The 19331-nt window shown below is 40.4% G+C and overlaps 1 protein-coding gene across 1 annotated transcript in view; it reads right to left on the bottom strand.

The window, feature by feature from the left end:
- kcnh3 (potassium voltage-gated channel, subfamily H (eag-related), member 3) overlaps positions 1-16350 on the bottom strand; it is a 155298-nt gene extending 138948 nt beyond the window's left edge. Inside the window, exon 1 of the mRNA XM_073473594.1 lies at positions 16275-16350. Coding sequence (XP_073329695.1) covers positions 16275-16350 — 76 coding nt within the window. The remainder of the gene's footprint in view (positions 1-16274) is intronic.
- Positions 16351-19331: the final 2981 nt, after the last annotated feature.

Below are 19331 nucleotides of genomic sequence, written 5' to 3'. Positions count from 1 at the left end.
TCACAAATCCCGAACTAACCCTTCAACCCGAAATAAGTTTTACAATACATGACCAGTGCTGCAATCTGCTACAGCAGCAACTGTAACGTAATGTTTTACACACACACACACACACACACACACACACACACACACACACACACAATACAATTCATAACACAATGTTAAGATTGATATTAATAATATGAGTAATAAAGAGTAGTTTCAATACAATTCATTTGTGGTTATAAGGGATTTTCTGACATCTGTTTAATATGCTTACCTCTTACAGATTTGAAGAATACCAGATGAACAAAAGCATCACAAATGAACCACAACAGCCTTCAATCTCGCAATTCCTGGACAATCGTGTCGGGCATTACAGCATGAGTCATCCACAGCAGAAAGCTATCACCAATACAATACTGTCCGACTTGTTTATTGATTGCAACTTGCCCCTGTCTATTGTGGAGTTTTCGGCACTTTCTGACAGTACTTGACAGCAAGTACAGCCCAGTGTGTCACAGAACACTGACATCAAAAACGGAGAACCTCGCTGAAGAGAGACATTCAAAATTAAAAACTCAATTGAGCAACACTGACCATGTTTCAGTTACTGTGGACATTTGGTCTGACCGAAAGATGAGGGGATTCCTCTGTGTCACTGTGCACTGGATAGAGAAAGAGGCAGAGAGGATACAGCTAAAGTCCAATCTCTTGGCCTGTGAGCGCTTCAAAGGCTCACACACAGCTGAAAGAATCTGTGACCAATTTGAGGCAATATGTGATGAAAAGATAAACTGGACTACATTATTAGTGACAATGCTGCTAACATGCGAAAAGCATTCACTGTGTGCTTCCCCAGTGAACGAGAGGATGACGATGACGGAGATCATCTTGATGACCCTGAGCTCTGGTGTGACGTAACCCTGGAAGATCAGCAAACAGTAGATGTTGCTATGGCAAATAAACAGCGCTTGCAGTGTTTTGCGCACACTCTTCAGCTGGTGGTGTGAGACGGTTTGAAAGAAACAAAAGTGGTATCTCCTTCTCTTTCAAAGTTATCAAAACTCAGCTCACTGCTGCACACAAGCACAACATTCAAAGATGTGTTTGATGCTGAATTTGGGGAACAGAAAGGCATCCCTGCTGCAGTCAACACAAGATGGAACTCAACACTGAGGCAAGTGAAGGCAGTTCTCCAGTGCAATCATCTAAAGCTCTGTGCTGTTCTTGTCATTCACAGCACGGGAGTGGAATCTGTTGAAGCAGTTGGTGGACATCTTGAAGCCATTTGGAGAAGCAACTGATTTGACACAGGGGGAGAAGGTCATCACAATCAGTGCTGTTGTTCCATCCATCTTGTCCCTCAACCACCACCTTGAGAAGCTGAAGCCTCAAGTTTCCTGTTTCCTGAGCGGCCTGGTCAGAAGTCTCCAGGCATCCCTGAACAAAAGATTTCTTGGAATCTTCATCAACGTGAAAATGGCCAGGACACAAGATGGGATAACTGCCCCCTTTTCAGATCCAGTCTACCTCAAAGCAGCTGCCTTGGATCCAGCCTTTTCTCTGTTGTGGGTGGAGCCAGTCTAACACACTGCATCACCAACACAAATGGTAATAAGGACTCTTTTGTTTCTGCTATTGTTTTTACATGTTTTGCCAGAATTGATCCTGCAAGATGCTGCAGAGACTGAGCAACCTGTGCCTCTTGTTGAAGACGAGCCAGAGGACCTTAGAGAAGGAGAAGGGCTGAAGGCAGAAAAAGGATGTTGGGACTACTCCAGCACTACAGCTAAGTCACTACCTTGACATAGCCGAAGGACAGAACGCCCTTTTGCTCTGGGCATTGAACATGAAGACTCTTCCTTCACTGTTCCGAGTGGCCATTAGAGTCTTGGCAGTGCCTGCCTCCAGTGCTCCAGTGGAGCGAGTTTTCAGCCATGGTGGCATCATACTACGTCCCCATTGTGCACAAATGACTGACAGACTTTTGGCCAATTTGGTCTTTTGCAAATGCAATGCAGCATAGGGCCCTGACATACAAAAAGCACAACCCTGTTCATTGTTATGTTCATGTATTTGTTATGTTTCTCACATGTACACACACACATGCACACATACACACACAGACAATATGAGATGAGATAAATGAGATGAGATAAGTACAGGACAGGACAGAAACTGCTGTGGAACTAGTTAAAATGAAATATGCCATGGAAATACAATGTTAGCACTTTTGTACAAATAATTACAGTTACACTTGTTTTTCAAATGTGTTTATTCTGTAAAGGAGTGGTTTAAAATGAAGAATATTCTTGCAAAATATGAGTTAAATGTTAAAAATGACTGGTTAATAGTGCAATTAGGAAGTGCAATGTCAGCACTATTTTTTTTTTGCAATTTCAATTGCACTTGTTTTAATAAATAAATACAGATTTTAAAAGCATACATGATCTGTGTAAATATATTATTACTCTGTAGTTAAAAGGACTCGAAAGGACTCGAAACTCAAACTGCAGGACTTGGGACTTGACTTGAGACTTGTCAGTCTTGACTTTGGACTTGAATCGGGACCTGCCTGTCCTGACCCGGGACTTGACTTGGGACTTGAGGGCAAAGACTTGAGACTTACTTATGACTTGCAAAACAATGACTTGGTCCCACCTCTGCTACGTGGTAATGGCTGCATGGTAATGGTTCATAATGGCTGCATAAACTGCATTACCAGTGGCCACTATGTGACGCTGACCTGTTCCTTTTCTCACCTGCCTGATTTTCTCAGTCAGTGCTTGAGGTGCATACATTTATTTACAGAAATAGATGCACAATATTGCGTATGGAATGGTAACATCTATAATGTGTAAACCTTTCATTTTATTTCATTTGAAATTGTTTTCTTCTCTTATCTAATTTCTATCTGTGAAGTCTGTCTCATCATTTAATATGTCAACTTTCTTCTCTTACAGTATCCATCCACTCAACTAACTTAATCCAACAAAACAACATAAATGTGTGCTTGTAGAAATACTGCTGGATTACAAATATTTAGCAGCCTTTCAGAATAAAGGCCTGAGTCGCCACAGCTAATATAATATGTCTTTGTTTATTCGTTTAGCTTTATTTGTGATTTAGACAGAGACAGCATAGAACTAGTACACACTATTGAGCTGATGCTGAAATTTGTCTAAATGAGGCAGTATGAAGAAGAAAAGGTTTTAGGAAATTTGCGACAAAACATTTTGAAGACAACCTAATAGCTGCTCTATCTGTCCTATTAAGCCAGAGGTCAGATTCATCTGCTTCCAATTGGAACATATTACTGCAGGGCTGTCTAATATACCCCCTGTCGCTTTGGCTTCATCACTTTCATTTACTGCTATTACAGTCCCAGGTTCAGTCTTTCTCTTCCTGTGCGCTCATGTCTTTTGCTCCCCTTCTTACGCACATAGTGACATCTTCATTGACCACCTGGTTTGATGTCTATTTCTAGCTCTGTCTGCTTCTCTGCCGTCTGTACTTTCTGCTTGTCTCTCTCTCTTCCTGCTTTACACAGCTGATCTGTAGCTCACCTGGCCATGGTGCATTCTTCACCTCACTACATCTTTTGCTCCAATTATGCTTTTGATAATGCTGGTATAAAAAGCATGGAAGGTTGAACACAGGTCTAAAATAAGCAACTGCTCACAAAACTCATGATCCAGTGTAGAGGAAAGATGACAAAACTCAACTTGACATTTTGGCACCTGTTTCCCTTGGCTCAGTGCAAGAGCCCCCATATAACCGCCTGGATACTGAGCCCTATTAAACAGCCTTCTGATAGGCAGCAGAGCTGATATTTAGGATCATAAAATCTCTTCCTTCTTTTCTCTTACAGAAAAAAAGAGAAGAAAGAAGTTCTAATGGATTCTGAGTTGATGTTGGCCTCTTCATGAACCTACATACAAAATGTTCAGGCATTGCAACATTAAAGCCTTTAAAATCATATTCGGTATGGATTCTGAGTCCCATTAAACCCATGAGAGACAAATTAAGAGATTTAGACTTTTTTTTTTAAATAATGGAACTGAGGCATTTGACAGTATATATTTTCCTGCTACAAACTTTTATTTTTACACTTTAACTAACAAACAGCAGTTTCAGAAACATTATATGCAAAAGTGATTTAAAGAATTGTTCAAATATAAAATTAAAATTGTCGTCATCAGGAAAATGTGTCCTACAATCAAGTATACATACATCAAGTATTCTATACATAGAAATTTCTTTCAAAAAATAAACAAAAAGAAGATTTGAAAAAAATGGTGATGTATTACAGAGACAAAGAAACAAAATGTGTATAGTGTATATTGTTGAAAAGATTTTAAAGTCATGTTTTGCTCTCAAAACTATTTCTAAGTCCATAAGCAGCATGGGATCATGGGAGTTGTTGTTTTCATTGTTAAAAAAAAACACCATTGCTGATTAAAAACTTCAAATGATGTCTTTCTCTGGGTTTGGACATTGTTGGAAATATTTGGGTTAATGTCCGTAGACAGCTCAGCAATATATTCAACAAAGGTCGTTTTTAGACATTTTAATGCACAAATGTTGCTTTCAAATAGATTACAATCAACCGTCTGTCATCTCTGATGTCTGTCAAATTAATTTCATAAATATTAAGTTACACTATATATTAAGGGAAATGTGAGATTACAATACAATAACACAATACATACAATAATAATTCATGATTGCAGATCTTATTGTTTATATTAAATTATCATTTAAATATTTAAAATATCTGTTCAAACATTTTCTATGTTTGTAAAATGGAGGGGGCTACAAAAGCATTCCATTGGGCAATCCTGCATTGTATGAATAATAAAAACCTTAAACCTTGCAATCTTCTTAATACAGTATATTTTCACATTCAAACTTACAAGAGAAATTCAAAACCATCCATCGTGAATCCAACAATGTAGCTACGATACTACTATAATAAATCAGCGAAATGACTGCTGAAAGACTTGATTTCTACTCAGCTCTCTTTGTCTGGAGCAACTTTGACAGGAGGGGGTTTAAGCACAACAGTAATCTGTAGCAAGTATAGCTGGCTTTGAGTTTCCAATTTTGAGCTGAAAATGCTTGCTCTGGTAACAACATCAACAGACCTGTATACATTACAAATCTTTTGCAAATATCTGCATAAAAGAAAAAAAGACAGAGAGAAAGAAAGTAAAACAGTCAAAGAAATAGGCTACCAGCTCTTCAGGCCTAACTGGGAATAATATTTAACAACTACATGTTGTGCTTTCAGATATCACTATGTCATGGTCTTACCTGCAGCCTCAGTAAACTGAGTCACTTGCAGGTGGGTGGTAAAAGCATCCATATTGATTGGTTTCAACAGACAGCCATTGTAAATAATATATGACTGTTTGGGTAGCTATTGATCGCAACTCACCCACTGCCTTCAGAAATGCAACCTCCTGCAGCCAGAAAGACTCTGTGTGTGTGTGTGTGTGTGTGTGTGTGTGTGGGTGTGTGTGGGTGTGTGTGTGTGTGTGTGTGTGTGCATGTGTGTGACACAGGGAGAGTGAGAGAAGAAGCATGTATATTTTAGTGTGTGCACGTGTTTCTAAGCAAAAGAAAACAATCTCTGTAGGTAGTTGTGTAAAAAATAACCAATATGAATCCAAAATCGGTTTTAAAGTTAAAAATACAACTTCACCGATACATGGACCTCTGGATCGATGTAAATGCACTGTCAACCGGTCGATGCCCTGATTTTAAAGTTATGAATCGATTTAGTGAAGCTGCTATGCTGCTACTTCCTCACAGCGTCTTCAAGCTCTCGTAAAAGGTCAAGGGTCATCGCCAGATTCTGCGGCACGGAAACGTTAACGTAGCGTTGCCAAGGAAACAAAAGCAACATGTCCGACAACGCCAACAAGATTTACAATGCACTGTCAAATCTAAAATCAAAAGCCTGCAAGAGATTTGGATTTTACGGCTTTGAAGGAAAGTTGGACAAAAAAGCAGACCGTTTGTAAGCTCTGTATAACAGCGTACAGTACAGTGGTAGCACGTACCTTAGCATTCACCTGGTGAGACGGCATGATGAAACCTGTGCAGACAACGAGGATGCTAGTAAAGCTAGCACTAGCAGAACACGCAAGACTAAGACAGGTAGATTAAACACTTTTTCCAGCCACAACTTCTAAGGTCTAAGGTAATCACAGCATCTATAGCCCGTTTTATTGCTAAGGACTTATGACCTGTCTGCTTTTGAACGTGTTGCTATCATTAGCTGTATTCTGAGTGCTGGTAGTACTGCACACTGTTAACTGTCATTGTCTCCTGACATTATGTACTGAACTGAACCATACTGCGCACTATTTACTGTCTACTGACAGTTGCTGCCCAGTGCACACAGTTGAGTTAATCCAACTTTTGAGTTGGTTATCAGTAGTAAACATTTGTCTGATTGTTAAACATAGGTGTGATTTCATACACTGATTATTAGGAAGCAGAGGATACAGACAGTCGGGGACATCCAGTTCAGAGAGGTCCAATGCAGACAGATCCAGCTCAGAGAGACCCTGCTCATGGAGATCCAGGATAGTTGTTCCTCAGATCCAGGATGGTGGAGAAGTGTGTTTTTTATAAACTGAGGTTTAAGCAGATTAATAGTAAGAAAAATACAAGTGATTCCTCCTTAATGTCTACATGAAACAAAGAATTGTATCGGATTGTATCGTACCAAAACTGGTTGAATCGAATCGTACTGAATCAGAATCGAATCGTTCCATAATAAAAAGAATTGAATCATATCGTAGCCCATGAATCTAGATACGTATTGTATCATGTTAGAAGGGAGAGATGCACAACCCTCTCTGTAGGCCTTAGGATTCCAGCTCCAGGAGCTTTTAGTGTCTGAATGGTGGAAATTATCCATCTGTTTAAAACCTAATTCAGTAAGCAAGCAGAGTTCTCTCATTGATTATCAGCTTTATAATCTGACTGCAGGCGCAACAGAAGTGCAAAAAGGATACTGTTAAATTCAGAAATAATGAAGCAAGCTCACTTTGTCAAGAGCTCTCTTGATTATAAATGTGCTGCAGAGCGTGTCTAATTAATGGTTTTATTAATTCTCTGCCCCATTCACAGTCCACATAACTAATAGATCAGGCCTCATATAACTTTGTGAGATGTATTATACAGGCAATGAAATGTGGCATGCAGGTCTCGAGTGGATTCCTGCAGGTGGAAAAGTGTTTCAGAGTGGACTGCAGAGTTAGTAAACTAGTAGTTGAATAGAGTGGAGCCATATCAGAGGCAACTGACTGCAGAGAGGAGAGGCTACATGGCTTCCAGTGTTTAAGCCTTTCAAAAATACATTTAAATGCATTATATATTATATATATTCTGTATATTATATATTCCAATAACATTCACCACATCTTTTTCTCATTTTTTTCTCACTCACCCTTATGTAATGGCATGCTCCTTTCTCTTGTTTTATTTATATTGTAAAATAAATGGATAAATAAAATGGATACAATTATTTAACAAATAAAGAGTCATTTAAAGCAACATTATGTAACTTTTTTACCTTAAAATAACAGCTTCAAAATCACTTTGATGGTACAGTGACTTATAATAGGGTGAATGGTGTGTCTGTCTCAGCCACTCCTGCAGAAACTATCACTTGTTTCTGCACTATGTAACTTCAGTGAGAGGGTAGGATCACAGTGTTACATACAGGTTTACTTCAACATACAAGTTTTCAACACATAACATTGTTCTGATGTCATGAGTTCTATTTGTAGTCAGCACCTACATTACATCTGACAAACTGTGACAGACCTGTGATTTGTATTTACTGTGGGCGGCACCAAATCACACAAAATGCCAATTTTACAATAATGTTGCTTTAAGTATTACCCCTTTCATACGTTTACTGTTTACAAAAGAACAACACACCTTTTCAGAATAAAGTAGTGACTCTTTCAAGTCTCAGGATTGTGGAGGAACCCTGGTCACCTGTCCCATTAACATTAACATTAACATTAACTCCTTGAACGTCTCAGGTTGGCAAAGTCAATCTCCTCTTTTAAAATCCCTCCTTCAAATATATTTTTAGCTTATATCTGATTATAATCTGTTGTATAACTGTGGAGTCAGTTTGATTCTTATAATTTGGATGTTATTTTTACCCTTTTTCTCCATCTTATTTTTCTTTTACTGTAAAGCACTTTGTGGCATCATTTATGAAAAAAGCAATATGAATCAAATCATTATCACTTTGATTATCTGCTTAAGCCCTGATCTGTCCATCCTTGTCTCATCCTCTCTGCCTTCAGTCTTCTTCCAGTTTTGCAGTTTGATCATATCTGCCGATACCCTGTACACACCACACACTTCATTACTTTGTGTAGCCTCCTCCAACCATTACCCACCCATCCTCTTTCTATTCCTCTCTTCCTTTACCCTACACACACACACACACACACACACACACACACACACACACACACACACACACACACATCAGTTTCTCTCTATCTCTCTTTCTCCCACTCCCTGTGACTCACTCTCCCCCATTTTGCCCAGCAGTGACAGCGAGAGGCAGATTGTGACCTGCAGGCTGAGCTACTGTACAAACACAACCACACTACATTAGGTAACATTATTAGCTGTAGTTATTCACTCTTTGATTCATCCTTTTACAATTCCCATGAATGCTGATGCCATCTTGCTTTATGCTCATGTGTTTTCCTATTTTTGAAGAGCTCCATTTTGTGTTGTGATTGGACCACGGAAAAGAAATGTCAAAACTACATTCGTCAGTGCTGTCAATGGAATTAGGTTTACGTAAGAGGTCACATGTTGCCACTTTGATTATTATCATTGGCCGCTTTCACGTTCACCATACTCACCTCAGCTTTGTTCCACTCACCCATACAGCCAGATAATAGATAATCTGTGCAAGCCAGACCCACATTATAACCACGATCAGTGTGCTCATTTTAATCTGCCACTGCAAGCTTCAGCCATAAAAACAATTTTTTACATGATCAATTGACTATATAACATACTGTAAGCCCACAAAAAAAGCAACATCCTCCAGTTTTTAAAATTTCATGGCAGTGCTAAGAGTTTGGCACTAAATACCATATTACACTAGCATTATTGTGGGCCTGATTCATGGATAGCCTACTAAAGTAGCTCCACATCACAAATTCAAATGCCCTCCTAATACTCTGTTCTTTCCTAAAAATCTACTGTCTGTCTGTTGTTTCCTCAAAACCTACAAATTAATGACATTTTCATGAGGGATGCACCAATCAAACTTTTCCCTCCCAATGCTGACTCTGATAACTCAAATCTAATCCAATACCCCCACTCTCTGTTTCCCATTCAAATCTCACCAACAGCTCACTGTGACTACATGAATGTAGCTGAGAGCACAAACACTTATTTTATGATGATTTTGGCAAAGAAAATGTGTTCAGTGTAGATCAGACACATCATGGCTGATGCCGATACACTTAATAACTTCAGTATCTACTAGGTATGTCAGTTTCAGTCAATTTTGCTTTTGATTGCCTGACACCCATTAACTGGTAACTTCCCTGTTAATTATAAAGATATAGATCAAATAAAGAGGTGCTTTCCTTTTAGCATGGCACTCCATTGACTCAGTGAGTTCCGGTGAGGTTGTCTGACACAGAAAAGTTCTGAGTGAGGAGCTCATCTCACACAGCTAGATCTATTTCCTGTACCTGTGCTGGAGAAAGGAGCACACTGGGCTGCATCTCCCAGTCAGCACTGATGAAATTACAGAGCTAGCATTAGCTTGTTTGCCCTAGCTAGCCTGACTTTTAGCTCATACATCTACTCAAAATGCTTTTCATGTGTTTGGTCACAGTGGCTCTAGATGGCATAACATAGGCCTACTAACTAACTTTGAATCCCTCTCCCTCTATCACACTTATTGGCAGCATGTCGCCTCGGACCAACGCATCACACCTTCTTCCCCCGGCTAGCAGTGGCGTAGGCTCATCTTTGGCTGCAGGCCATCCTCAGACATGGCAGCAGGGTTTTTGTTCTCAATGTGGAACAGCATAGTGCTATAGTTCAACTAAACTGGAGCGTAGCGTCACACATTTTAACCTACATTTGACTTTGTTGCATTTCTTGAGGTTATGTTCCCACAATGAGCTTCTTTTAGCGTGCTTCACTTTTTTACCTCAGACTGCTCTAGTAAAGCTTAGCAGACAGTGTCCGTATGCTAATTAACCTATAGACCAACATGCGTAATAGGTCTAAATACCAAGCTGTACTTTGTGCTAATTCATAATTTTAGCATGCTATCATGCTGAACTAAGATGATGACTGTGGTAAACATTATAAATGCTAAACATTAGCATGTTTAAAATATCATTGTGAGCATTTTGCCATACTAAAATTGCCATTTGGTTCAAAGCATTACTGTATCAAAGTGCAGCCTCACTGAGCCGCTAGCATGGCTGTAGACCCTTTTTATCTTTTTATCGGGTGTAAAATATGATGGGTGTAGCTTCCTAACACCATAAAGTGACAGAGCCAAGCCCAGCCATTATTAGGCCTATCATTATATCTGTTCCTGCCTGACGAGAAGCCAGGAGGGGGTTTAAGCACAAAGCGCCACAGGGGAAACACACACCTGAGACACAACAATGCTTCACCGCTAATCTGTGCTGTCAAACACACACAGGCACATATGCACACAGACACACAAACACAGGCACAGGGAAGCGGTGACAGTTTTCTCCCTGCAGCCATGTACACTCATTTTCTCACTTACACATATGCACGTGGACACAAATGCACAAAATAAACTGAATATCAAGAAGAGAGGGTGGGAGGTGAGTAATGAAAGACTGAAGGTGGGGAACAGCAGTGGGGAGGAGGGTGGAGATTCAGAGATGTGAGATATTTGAAGTTATCTTAGCTGTTAGAGAGACAGAATGTAATATACCATATGTCCCTGTGGCTGTGGCAAATGTGCTTTGTGGCAAATTGAGTATTATGTGTGATAAGACTGACAAGATGAAGGTGAAAGATCTTTAAAGTTAATAAAATATGGTTCAGTACTCCAATCTCAATACTCAAATATAAATATTTGCTTTTAGTTTTTGTTAGCAAAGTAAGCCCTTTATCAGTCCAGATAACACTTCTATTGATTTGCTGCCAATTAATTTGCTGCAACTCAACGATGCCGATTGATCTGCAAAATTGGCAACGTATGGACTGAGTTCGTAAAGACTTTGGTGTTCCATCAGATTCCAGTTTTATTCCTTATCTTAAAACGCAACAGGTGAAGGTGTCTGACACCAGGAGACTCTGATACACAAGGGGTTCAGGGGAAGTTTTATATTGTACATGCACATTGGACAGAAATAAAATAAAAACACCTAGATTATGTTGTTTGATTTTAAAAAGCTGAATCTCTATAAAATATTTTTTTCAAAGGTGACACTGCAGTAGACTTTTGAGTTGTCATTATTTTGTTCTCCCTTGTTCTTACAATTAAATCTCCTTTTGGATTAAAAAGGAAGCTTGAAAGAAGGAGAGGGTGTTCACAGGCTGGTGGCAGCTTATGCACAGTGCTGGTCCAGACATGTCCACGTGATGAGCAGGGCTCAGGCCCTAACCTGATTAGGACCAGGCCAAGACCCACTCAATTAATAGGACCAATTGACTGGTGTAGTCCCACACAGCTTCTGTCTTTTCCGGGGAGCAGCAAATTAACATTGATTGAACTATGCATGAGGTTTATAATGAATCATCAGAGGACTTCTTTTATTGCTCTAGCTCCACAATTTCCCCCAGACTGTAATTTTCACATAAAATCAAAGTAATGATTTTAATGAGACCTCTGCATGAATCCAATGATTGCAGAATGAAAAGAAATAAACAGAAGTTTGCGAGGTGTGTAGTCAGTTAGCAAATTTTCTATTTACAAGGTGTGTGTGTGTGTGTGTGTGCGCGCACGCGCGTTATTTTTGTCATGCTGCTCTGAGAGGTGTTGCTTATAACATACGTCATGAGAGGGGTCTATAAATAATAACCTTTCTCCAAGTGTATGATTCAGAGGCTCTGATGTCTAACTGCAGTGATGCAGCACTTCAAATCAACATTGTGGTATGTGTGTGTGAATCTGTGTATGTGTTTGCCCTTGTGAACAATCACATGAACCTTTCTTACATTCTCACTGTCTCTCTGGTCAAATCAGAACAAATCCAAGAATTAAATTCCCTGCTTTTTATGTCTGATGTTGGTCATGCATGTGAATAGTAAGTTGTTCAGGATGAGAGCATTTGAGAGACAAGAAGTTGCCAACATGATACAAATACCTGCTGTAATCTCAGTCTAATAGTGAAATACAACCACTGTGAAATGTGACATGAATCTTTCAGGATGTTGAACAGATTAAATAAGGCACTAATAAATATGTGCAAGGTTTCAGAAGACACATCCTCCATCCAAGTTTCACGGAAATCTGTTCAGTAGTTTTTGTGTAATCCTGCCGACAACCCAACCAAACAAACACACAGACAGACACGGTTAAAAACATTCTTTGGCAAAGGTTTAAAAAAAGAGAAAAGCAGCAGATCCTCACATTTGAAAAGCAGGAAGTGGTAAGTGTTTGGCATTTGTTCTTGATGAATAACAAGTAATTGATTATTAAAATATTTTTTCCACAGAAGTCCCTGGTCTAATGTTAACGTAGCTAAAAATGATTCCAACAGGGTATACACATTCCACCTCTGGAAAAAAAAGCACTGTTATCAGTTTGGTACTCAGTATCAGCAGGAGACGGAAAATCTAAACAGGACATCTCTCCTTTCTGGTCTGTAAAGGAGTAGTGCTGACGCTGAGTTAATAAGCTCCTGAACGTTTATCGAAGCAGACTAACCCTTTAATATATTAACAGGGTCTCCATCAGGCAATCAAGGATCTTGCTGGAGTTTGGGTGTGCACACTCTCCACCCTCTCTACTTAGGTGTTGTGTTTGAGCCAGAGCAAGTGCAGAAAGTGTTGTTGGAGCCCAGCGAACATGACACTGTGCCCTGAGTATACTGTATGTATGAGTCTCATTTGTTGGTGGTATGTTTTGAAATCAGCCTTTTGTGCTCTCAACCTGGACCTTAAGGGCCGGGGACATTTCCAAGCTCTGCCAACAGTCGATTGACAAATAAAACAATGGAGCAGCTACACAAAGCAGCTAATAGTCTTCAACATGAGAAAATGAAGTGCTTTCAGGTATGGCTCTAGCAGAGATGAGTGCCTTTTTAAAGCAATCATGATTACCATATGATTCACATTACAACAAAAAGCCTATTCACAGAAGTACACAGACGCACACACAGCAGTGTTCACTGAGACACAAAGCATCCATCCCCTCCACAGACAGACACATAACTGAACTATCCTCCACTCTCACTCAAGTGACTGATTTAATGAGGAACTAGTGTCACCATTAAAAAACACATAGCTGCATGTTTGTCACAGCTCCAGTCCGAATGGATTTATATTTAGACAACCAAAATTCCCCCTCCTCCCACCAGAGGAGCTACGCACCCTCCCATCCCACCAGCCTGCGCACGCTCCTGCCTCCCCACCCCCACAACATCTCACCCCCCCACCCCCCCACTGACAAGCAGCAACGGCAGGGATGAATTCTTGACATCCATGTGAGTTAATTACAATGACTGCACATGTACTGCTGGAGATGTATAATTATCAGAACCTCAGCAAATAGAAGCCTGTGTTTTAGCCACTCAGAGAAAAATGGCTGGGTTTAGACCACTGCTTTACACGATGAGGGCTCATCTTCAGAACATGAAAAGGAATGGGATTTACATTGTGCTGTCTGATTTGTGTGCACTGCACATGTATGCAAGCATGTCCTCTGAATAATTCAGGCTACATGGTAATAGTGTTTGAGACCTGAGGTATTTGTAGACTCTTTGTCATATGAAACAGAGCAGTAGAGAGATGAGTGTGAAGATAAAGGACAATACAGTACAGAGAACCAATTAACTCCTTTTTGTCATCACAGCGTATCTCAATCCCAACCCGATCGGCAGAATAAATGTTGCCAATGTAACATTTCTGCAAACCACTGATATGTTGAACCTTTACATTTATTTTTCTACTTCATGTTGTAACACATGGTCTGGTTAGGGTTAGGAAAAGATTTTCATGTGATTCACTGTAATGCAAGCTACATGATTGGTCTTGCTTAATCTGCCAATATTAGCAGCAAATGTTTGTCTGAACTTTGTCTGTTTCAACTAACCATTGCACAAGTTACCCCAAAAATCTCCAGACTCCCTTACTTAATTGTGCAATTGTAAGAGTTGTTGAATGAGAAGAAAGGTATCAAACTTTGCGAAAGTTAACTACGACAAATTCAAAGTTATTCATGTCTTCTTCTAAATTCAGCATTAAATGCAATACACTAAGTTGTTCCTTTCCTCAAAAAAAGTGTCAGTTTGACACAGCATCACTGTGACACAGAAGCCAGTCTGCTTCTGTGTCTAAAGTACGTCTTACCTGCCAACACTAAGCAGCTGTTGAAACACAATGTTTCAACGGATTTCACCATGTACGCTCAATTTATGAAAGAAGACAACATTATATTGAGGGTAAGCATGTGAATTTTAGTAAACAGTAACCAATATAGACTACTTTTTTGACACCCGTAGAGAAAAATCCCCAGACTCCCTTAAGAATTGCTACATATTGTGAGTTGTGGAGTGAGGAGAAACTTCATGAACTGTGTGAACTGCATCTACAACAAATTCTTAACTACTTGGGCCTTCTTATTAATCTGGCAAATGTTATACATGAAGATATGCAATATGATAACAAGTGGTCACTCAAGATGCATGTTAATGCCAGGTGTGAACTGATGGGCACAAAGCTGTCCACTTCTGATCGGATTACGCAGGACAGATGTTGATACCAAATGTGGACAGCCTCAAAAATATCCAGTTTCTGTAGGGTCTGTAGCTCCACCACCATTACCTCTTCCTATGACAGTCAGGTCATAAACATGTCATGTGAACCTGTTACGTTGCACGTTTTGGAGAAATGTCAATATGACAAGTAGGCCTAGGACAAATCTAACGTATTAGTGGTTTGCAGAAACATTTCCAGCCATCATTTTATCCTGGCGACTGGGCTGCTGAATCCTTACTAAAAGACAACATAACAACTCACTTTGCCTTTAAATGTCTTGTTGACAAAATCAGGAGGCACAATTGCTACTGTGTTTTGTCTGTGAGGAGAGGAGAGAAGAGGAGAGGAGAGGAGAGGAGAGGAGAGGAGAGGAGAGGAGAGGAGAGGAGAGGAGAGGAGAGGAGAGGAGAGGAGAGGACTTGGAAAAACCTTGAGTGAGATCAGGATCTGCCTTTAAGCAACATGCTTGCTGCATGGTCAAATAATCTTTTCTATCATGCTGTCACACATAACTGGTTTAGGGGAGACACTGGCTCACTCGCAGACTCACACAAACTCCTGTCGCCTTGAATAATCAACACAGAAGGAGAGTTGAACAGCCCAAACACGATATAAGCATCTCTCACCCGCCCACCTACCCAGCATGGGCCCGAACACACGCGGGCTGCTCATCGCATCTGTTCACAAGACACCCTCGCCAAAGAAAGAACCTACCACCCTGCCTCCCTCTCTCTGGCAGCATTTCAGCTGCTCCTGCCTGAACACCCTGAGTGAGATCATGATGGAGATCAGAGTAAAACAGGATTTTTGTTGGCTCATCAGGGAAGCCAAGTACAAGAGTGATACTCAAACAGTGAACTGCAACCTCTCTGGTGAGACTATTTGACTACAGGAGACAAAACAGAGTGAAATGTGTGCAGAACAGACCCAGTGGTGCACAATGGAACTGAAGCAACTTCAGGTACAGCACAATACATCTCTTTCAGTTGCATCTATTACAAAACATTTCAGCAGTCATCACAATGTGCAATCATTAGAATAGAAGAGCAGAGTATTGGCTGTTTTCACACAGGATGTCACTGTGTAGATGTCCTCATTCATTTAGACAGAATGAAAAGGTGAATATCTTTTCAATAACTTTTGAAGTTGTATCATTCCTAAATGTACACAGGGGCATCGGCTTAGTTTGTATGTAGTGTTCCATACAGTGACTTCTTTTTGTGTTATGAGAGGGGAAAGGCGCTACTATATGTAAACTGTGTATAGTGGGCAGAAAGCTTTGGTTTATTACTCACGGGTGCCATCAAAGCGGGTGGCGATGGTGTCCAGGAAGGTGTTTTGAGGGGCCAGCAGCCCTCTCATCACCGGCATCCTGCTCCGGGTCGACTGGGTCCTCCTGCCTCGGCGGCCCGGGGCAGCAGCGCTTGACTCCTGCTCAGACCCGAAACTTGGCAGGAAGCGAGAGGTGCCCGGTGCGCATCCCAGCCCCTGGAGAAGCGCACCGATCCGAGATACGCGCGGTGACTCCACCTTGGCACCGTGGGGGTTGTGACCATAATCGACTCAGCAAAGAGCGACTATCAACCGTGGGATGCACCTGTGCACCTTCCAGCGGGGAAAAGACACATGAAGAGAACAGAGTGTGTTCGCAAAAGCAAGCGCGCCCGAGAAAGAGACGAGGATGGATAGACTGCAAGTTTTTGATGCTGATGGTGCGTGGAGTGAATCTTATTGCAGCAAGCTCCTCCTCAGCTCTCGCTCTCTCTCTCTCTCTCTCTCTCTCTCTCTCTCTCTCTCTCTCTCTCTCTCTACACTGAGAGCAGATGCAGAGTCACATGATGCCTTTCGGGTCTTGCCATGCTGTGGTCCTGCTTCAGAATGGAGGTGGGACCTGGAGACAAAGAAGAGGGAAGGGAGGCTGTTTGGGGAGCCGGTGGCCTTTCACCTAACGTGGACTGCTGTGTGTGAAATGAGCAGACCCCCTTAAACGGATCAACTGCTGTTTACATGAAGCAAGATCAGCGTTATTTTTAAACGGTTCAAATATAAAAACAAAACAATCCCACCTACGGCATTTAAAAGTATATCCTCATTCCAAGTCCTGAAGCGATACAAGAGTATGGAATGAACCATATAAGCCTGTGTAGGTCTATACCTGACTGATTTTTTTTTTTTTTTAATTAAGCGTACCGTAAAAGAAAGCACGATGATGTGCTCCTCTGCCTGCTCCTCGCCTCCTCAGGACCACATGGCCCCGTGCAGCTGGAGAGACCAGAGAGCCGTTCAGTCCTCAGTGCACAGTGAGATTCTGCCATCCTCTGGTTACACGGCGGAATTTAAACATTCCATGTCCTTTTGTACATAGAGGAGAAACAGGAGTCCTAATGTGGCCTTAAACTGTGATTAGATAGTCCAAAGATTGAACCTTAAAGGAACAGTTCACCCAGAAATGAAAATTCAGTCATTATCTCCTCCATGCTGATGAACAGTCAGGGGAGGTTTCATAGTCCACAAAACTTTCCTGGAGCTTCACATTGGAACAGCATGGCTGCATTCTCCTAAACAACTGAAGTAACTGGAGACTTGCTTTAAAACTTAAAAAAAAAAAAAAAAAAAAAAACAAGATTAAATAACTTCTACACAGCTCCTTATCTGGCATAATCCAAGTCTCCAGAAGCCCAGAGAGTCTAAATTGATTTGAAACGACCTGATTTACAACAAAAAACAGAGGCCATCCAGGCACTGCACACAAGGAAAAGAAGCAGGAAGGACTCGTTAAAAAGCCTTGACTATAGTGGTTAAATCATTAAAAGGTCAGTCATTTAAAAGAGCCAACATTTTTTAACCATTAGGTCTTCATAAGGGCTCCAAATTGCCCACTATGATAAAGTCCCCATCTATGTCAGTTGTTTAGGAGAATGCTGCAGTGCTGTTTTGCTGTGAAGCTTCAGACATGTTTTGACCATCAACTTATCCTTTAAAGTTCAGCTTTAACAATCATCTAATTGCATAAAAACACATAGGCTAAATATGTCTTTTGTTCAGGCTATACTAAGATTGTGTGATAAAAACATATGAATGTGTCAAAATGCTAATAGCAATTAAGGGCAATGCTATTATACAGTATGGGATCAGATGCAAGGGATCTCTTTCAATCTTAAAATTCTGACTTGGTTTATAATTAAAACTGTATTTAATATTTTGGGCCCTGGAATCCATCTAAAACATCATGCTTGAAAGTTATTTTGTTATATGTTATTATATATTATGTTATATAATTCATTCATTCATTGGATTCGTGACAGCAGGTCTACACAACTTCATGGGCACAATTTTTACAGGATATTGTCAAAATGATACTATATGACAGATATTTGCTGTAACAATTTTATCATATTACAGCTTATATGGATAACTGCATTTTAACTGTCAATAATTCATAAAAATGTAATATGGAAACCAAGGCTTGCACTTTTCAGGACAAAAGTCACTCTCCCAGTCATGGCAGGCAATGCAGTACAGTCAGTTTTGTGTAAATCTTCTCACAATTGATCCATGGGATTTTGATTGCCTGTGAGCCTTTGAGTCCAAGTTTAGTTGAATTAGAGTAAAAAATAAAAATAAAAATGAAAAACTGCTATCCTGCTGAAGTTCACTGAATCTAATATTATCTCACTTATGGAGTTACAACAATGTGTCTTTAATTGTATCAGGAAGTCTCAAAGTTAGATTGTCAACTTGACAAAATGGGCAGCTGTGTCAGGGTCCCAGGGCCCAAAAGTCATTTTAGTTTATCTGCACTACATTAATGGGAAGCTGGAAGTGATAGGTTATGCACACAGAGCGTATGGTGGGAGGTTGATAGTCTGATAATCAGAGTGAATTGCCATTTCTTGATTAGTCACTATAGAACATGAAGTTAACTAAGTTAAACAATTACAACAATTGTGCATAACAGGTCAGACCACTAATTAGCATGGCGTCATCATCTAAAGAGACCATGTGTGACACGTTATCTGCACTGGTACAATGAAGTTTGAAAGTTGCATATTATTCTCATGTTCATATTTGTATTTTGGCTGTCAACTGAAAAATGTTTTCATTATTTGTCTTATACTGTTCATTGCTGCAGCGCCTCTATTCACACTCTGTCTGATAGTTTTGTTGCTTGCCTGTCTCTTGCAGACCCCCTACCTGAAAAAACCCTTCTGCTCTCAACCGGTCAGGCCTGAGCAGGCATCACCCAGCTTGTCTCTGCCTCAGGTCTGCAGTTTTTTGCCATGAATGTATTATAGACCCAGTGGCCACTCGCAGTATTGCAGCATAAAATTCCCCTGTACCCCAAAAAGCAT

The sequence above is a fragment of the Pagrus major genome, chromosome 9, assembly GCF_040436345.1.
Source record: "Pagrus major chromosome 9, Pma_NU_1.0".
NCBI classification, from domain to species: domain Eukaryota; kingdom Metazoa; phylum Chordata; class Actinopteri; order Spariformes; family Sparidae; genus Pagrus; species Pagrus major.
This window is presented reverse-complemented; position numbering and strand designations above follow the sequence as displayed.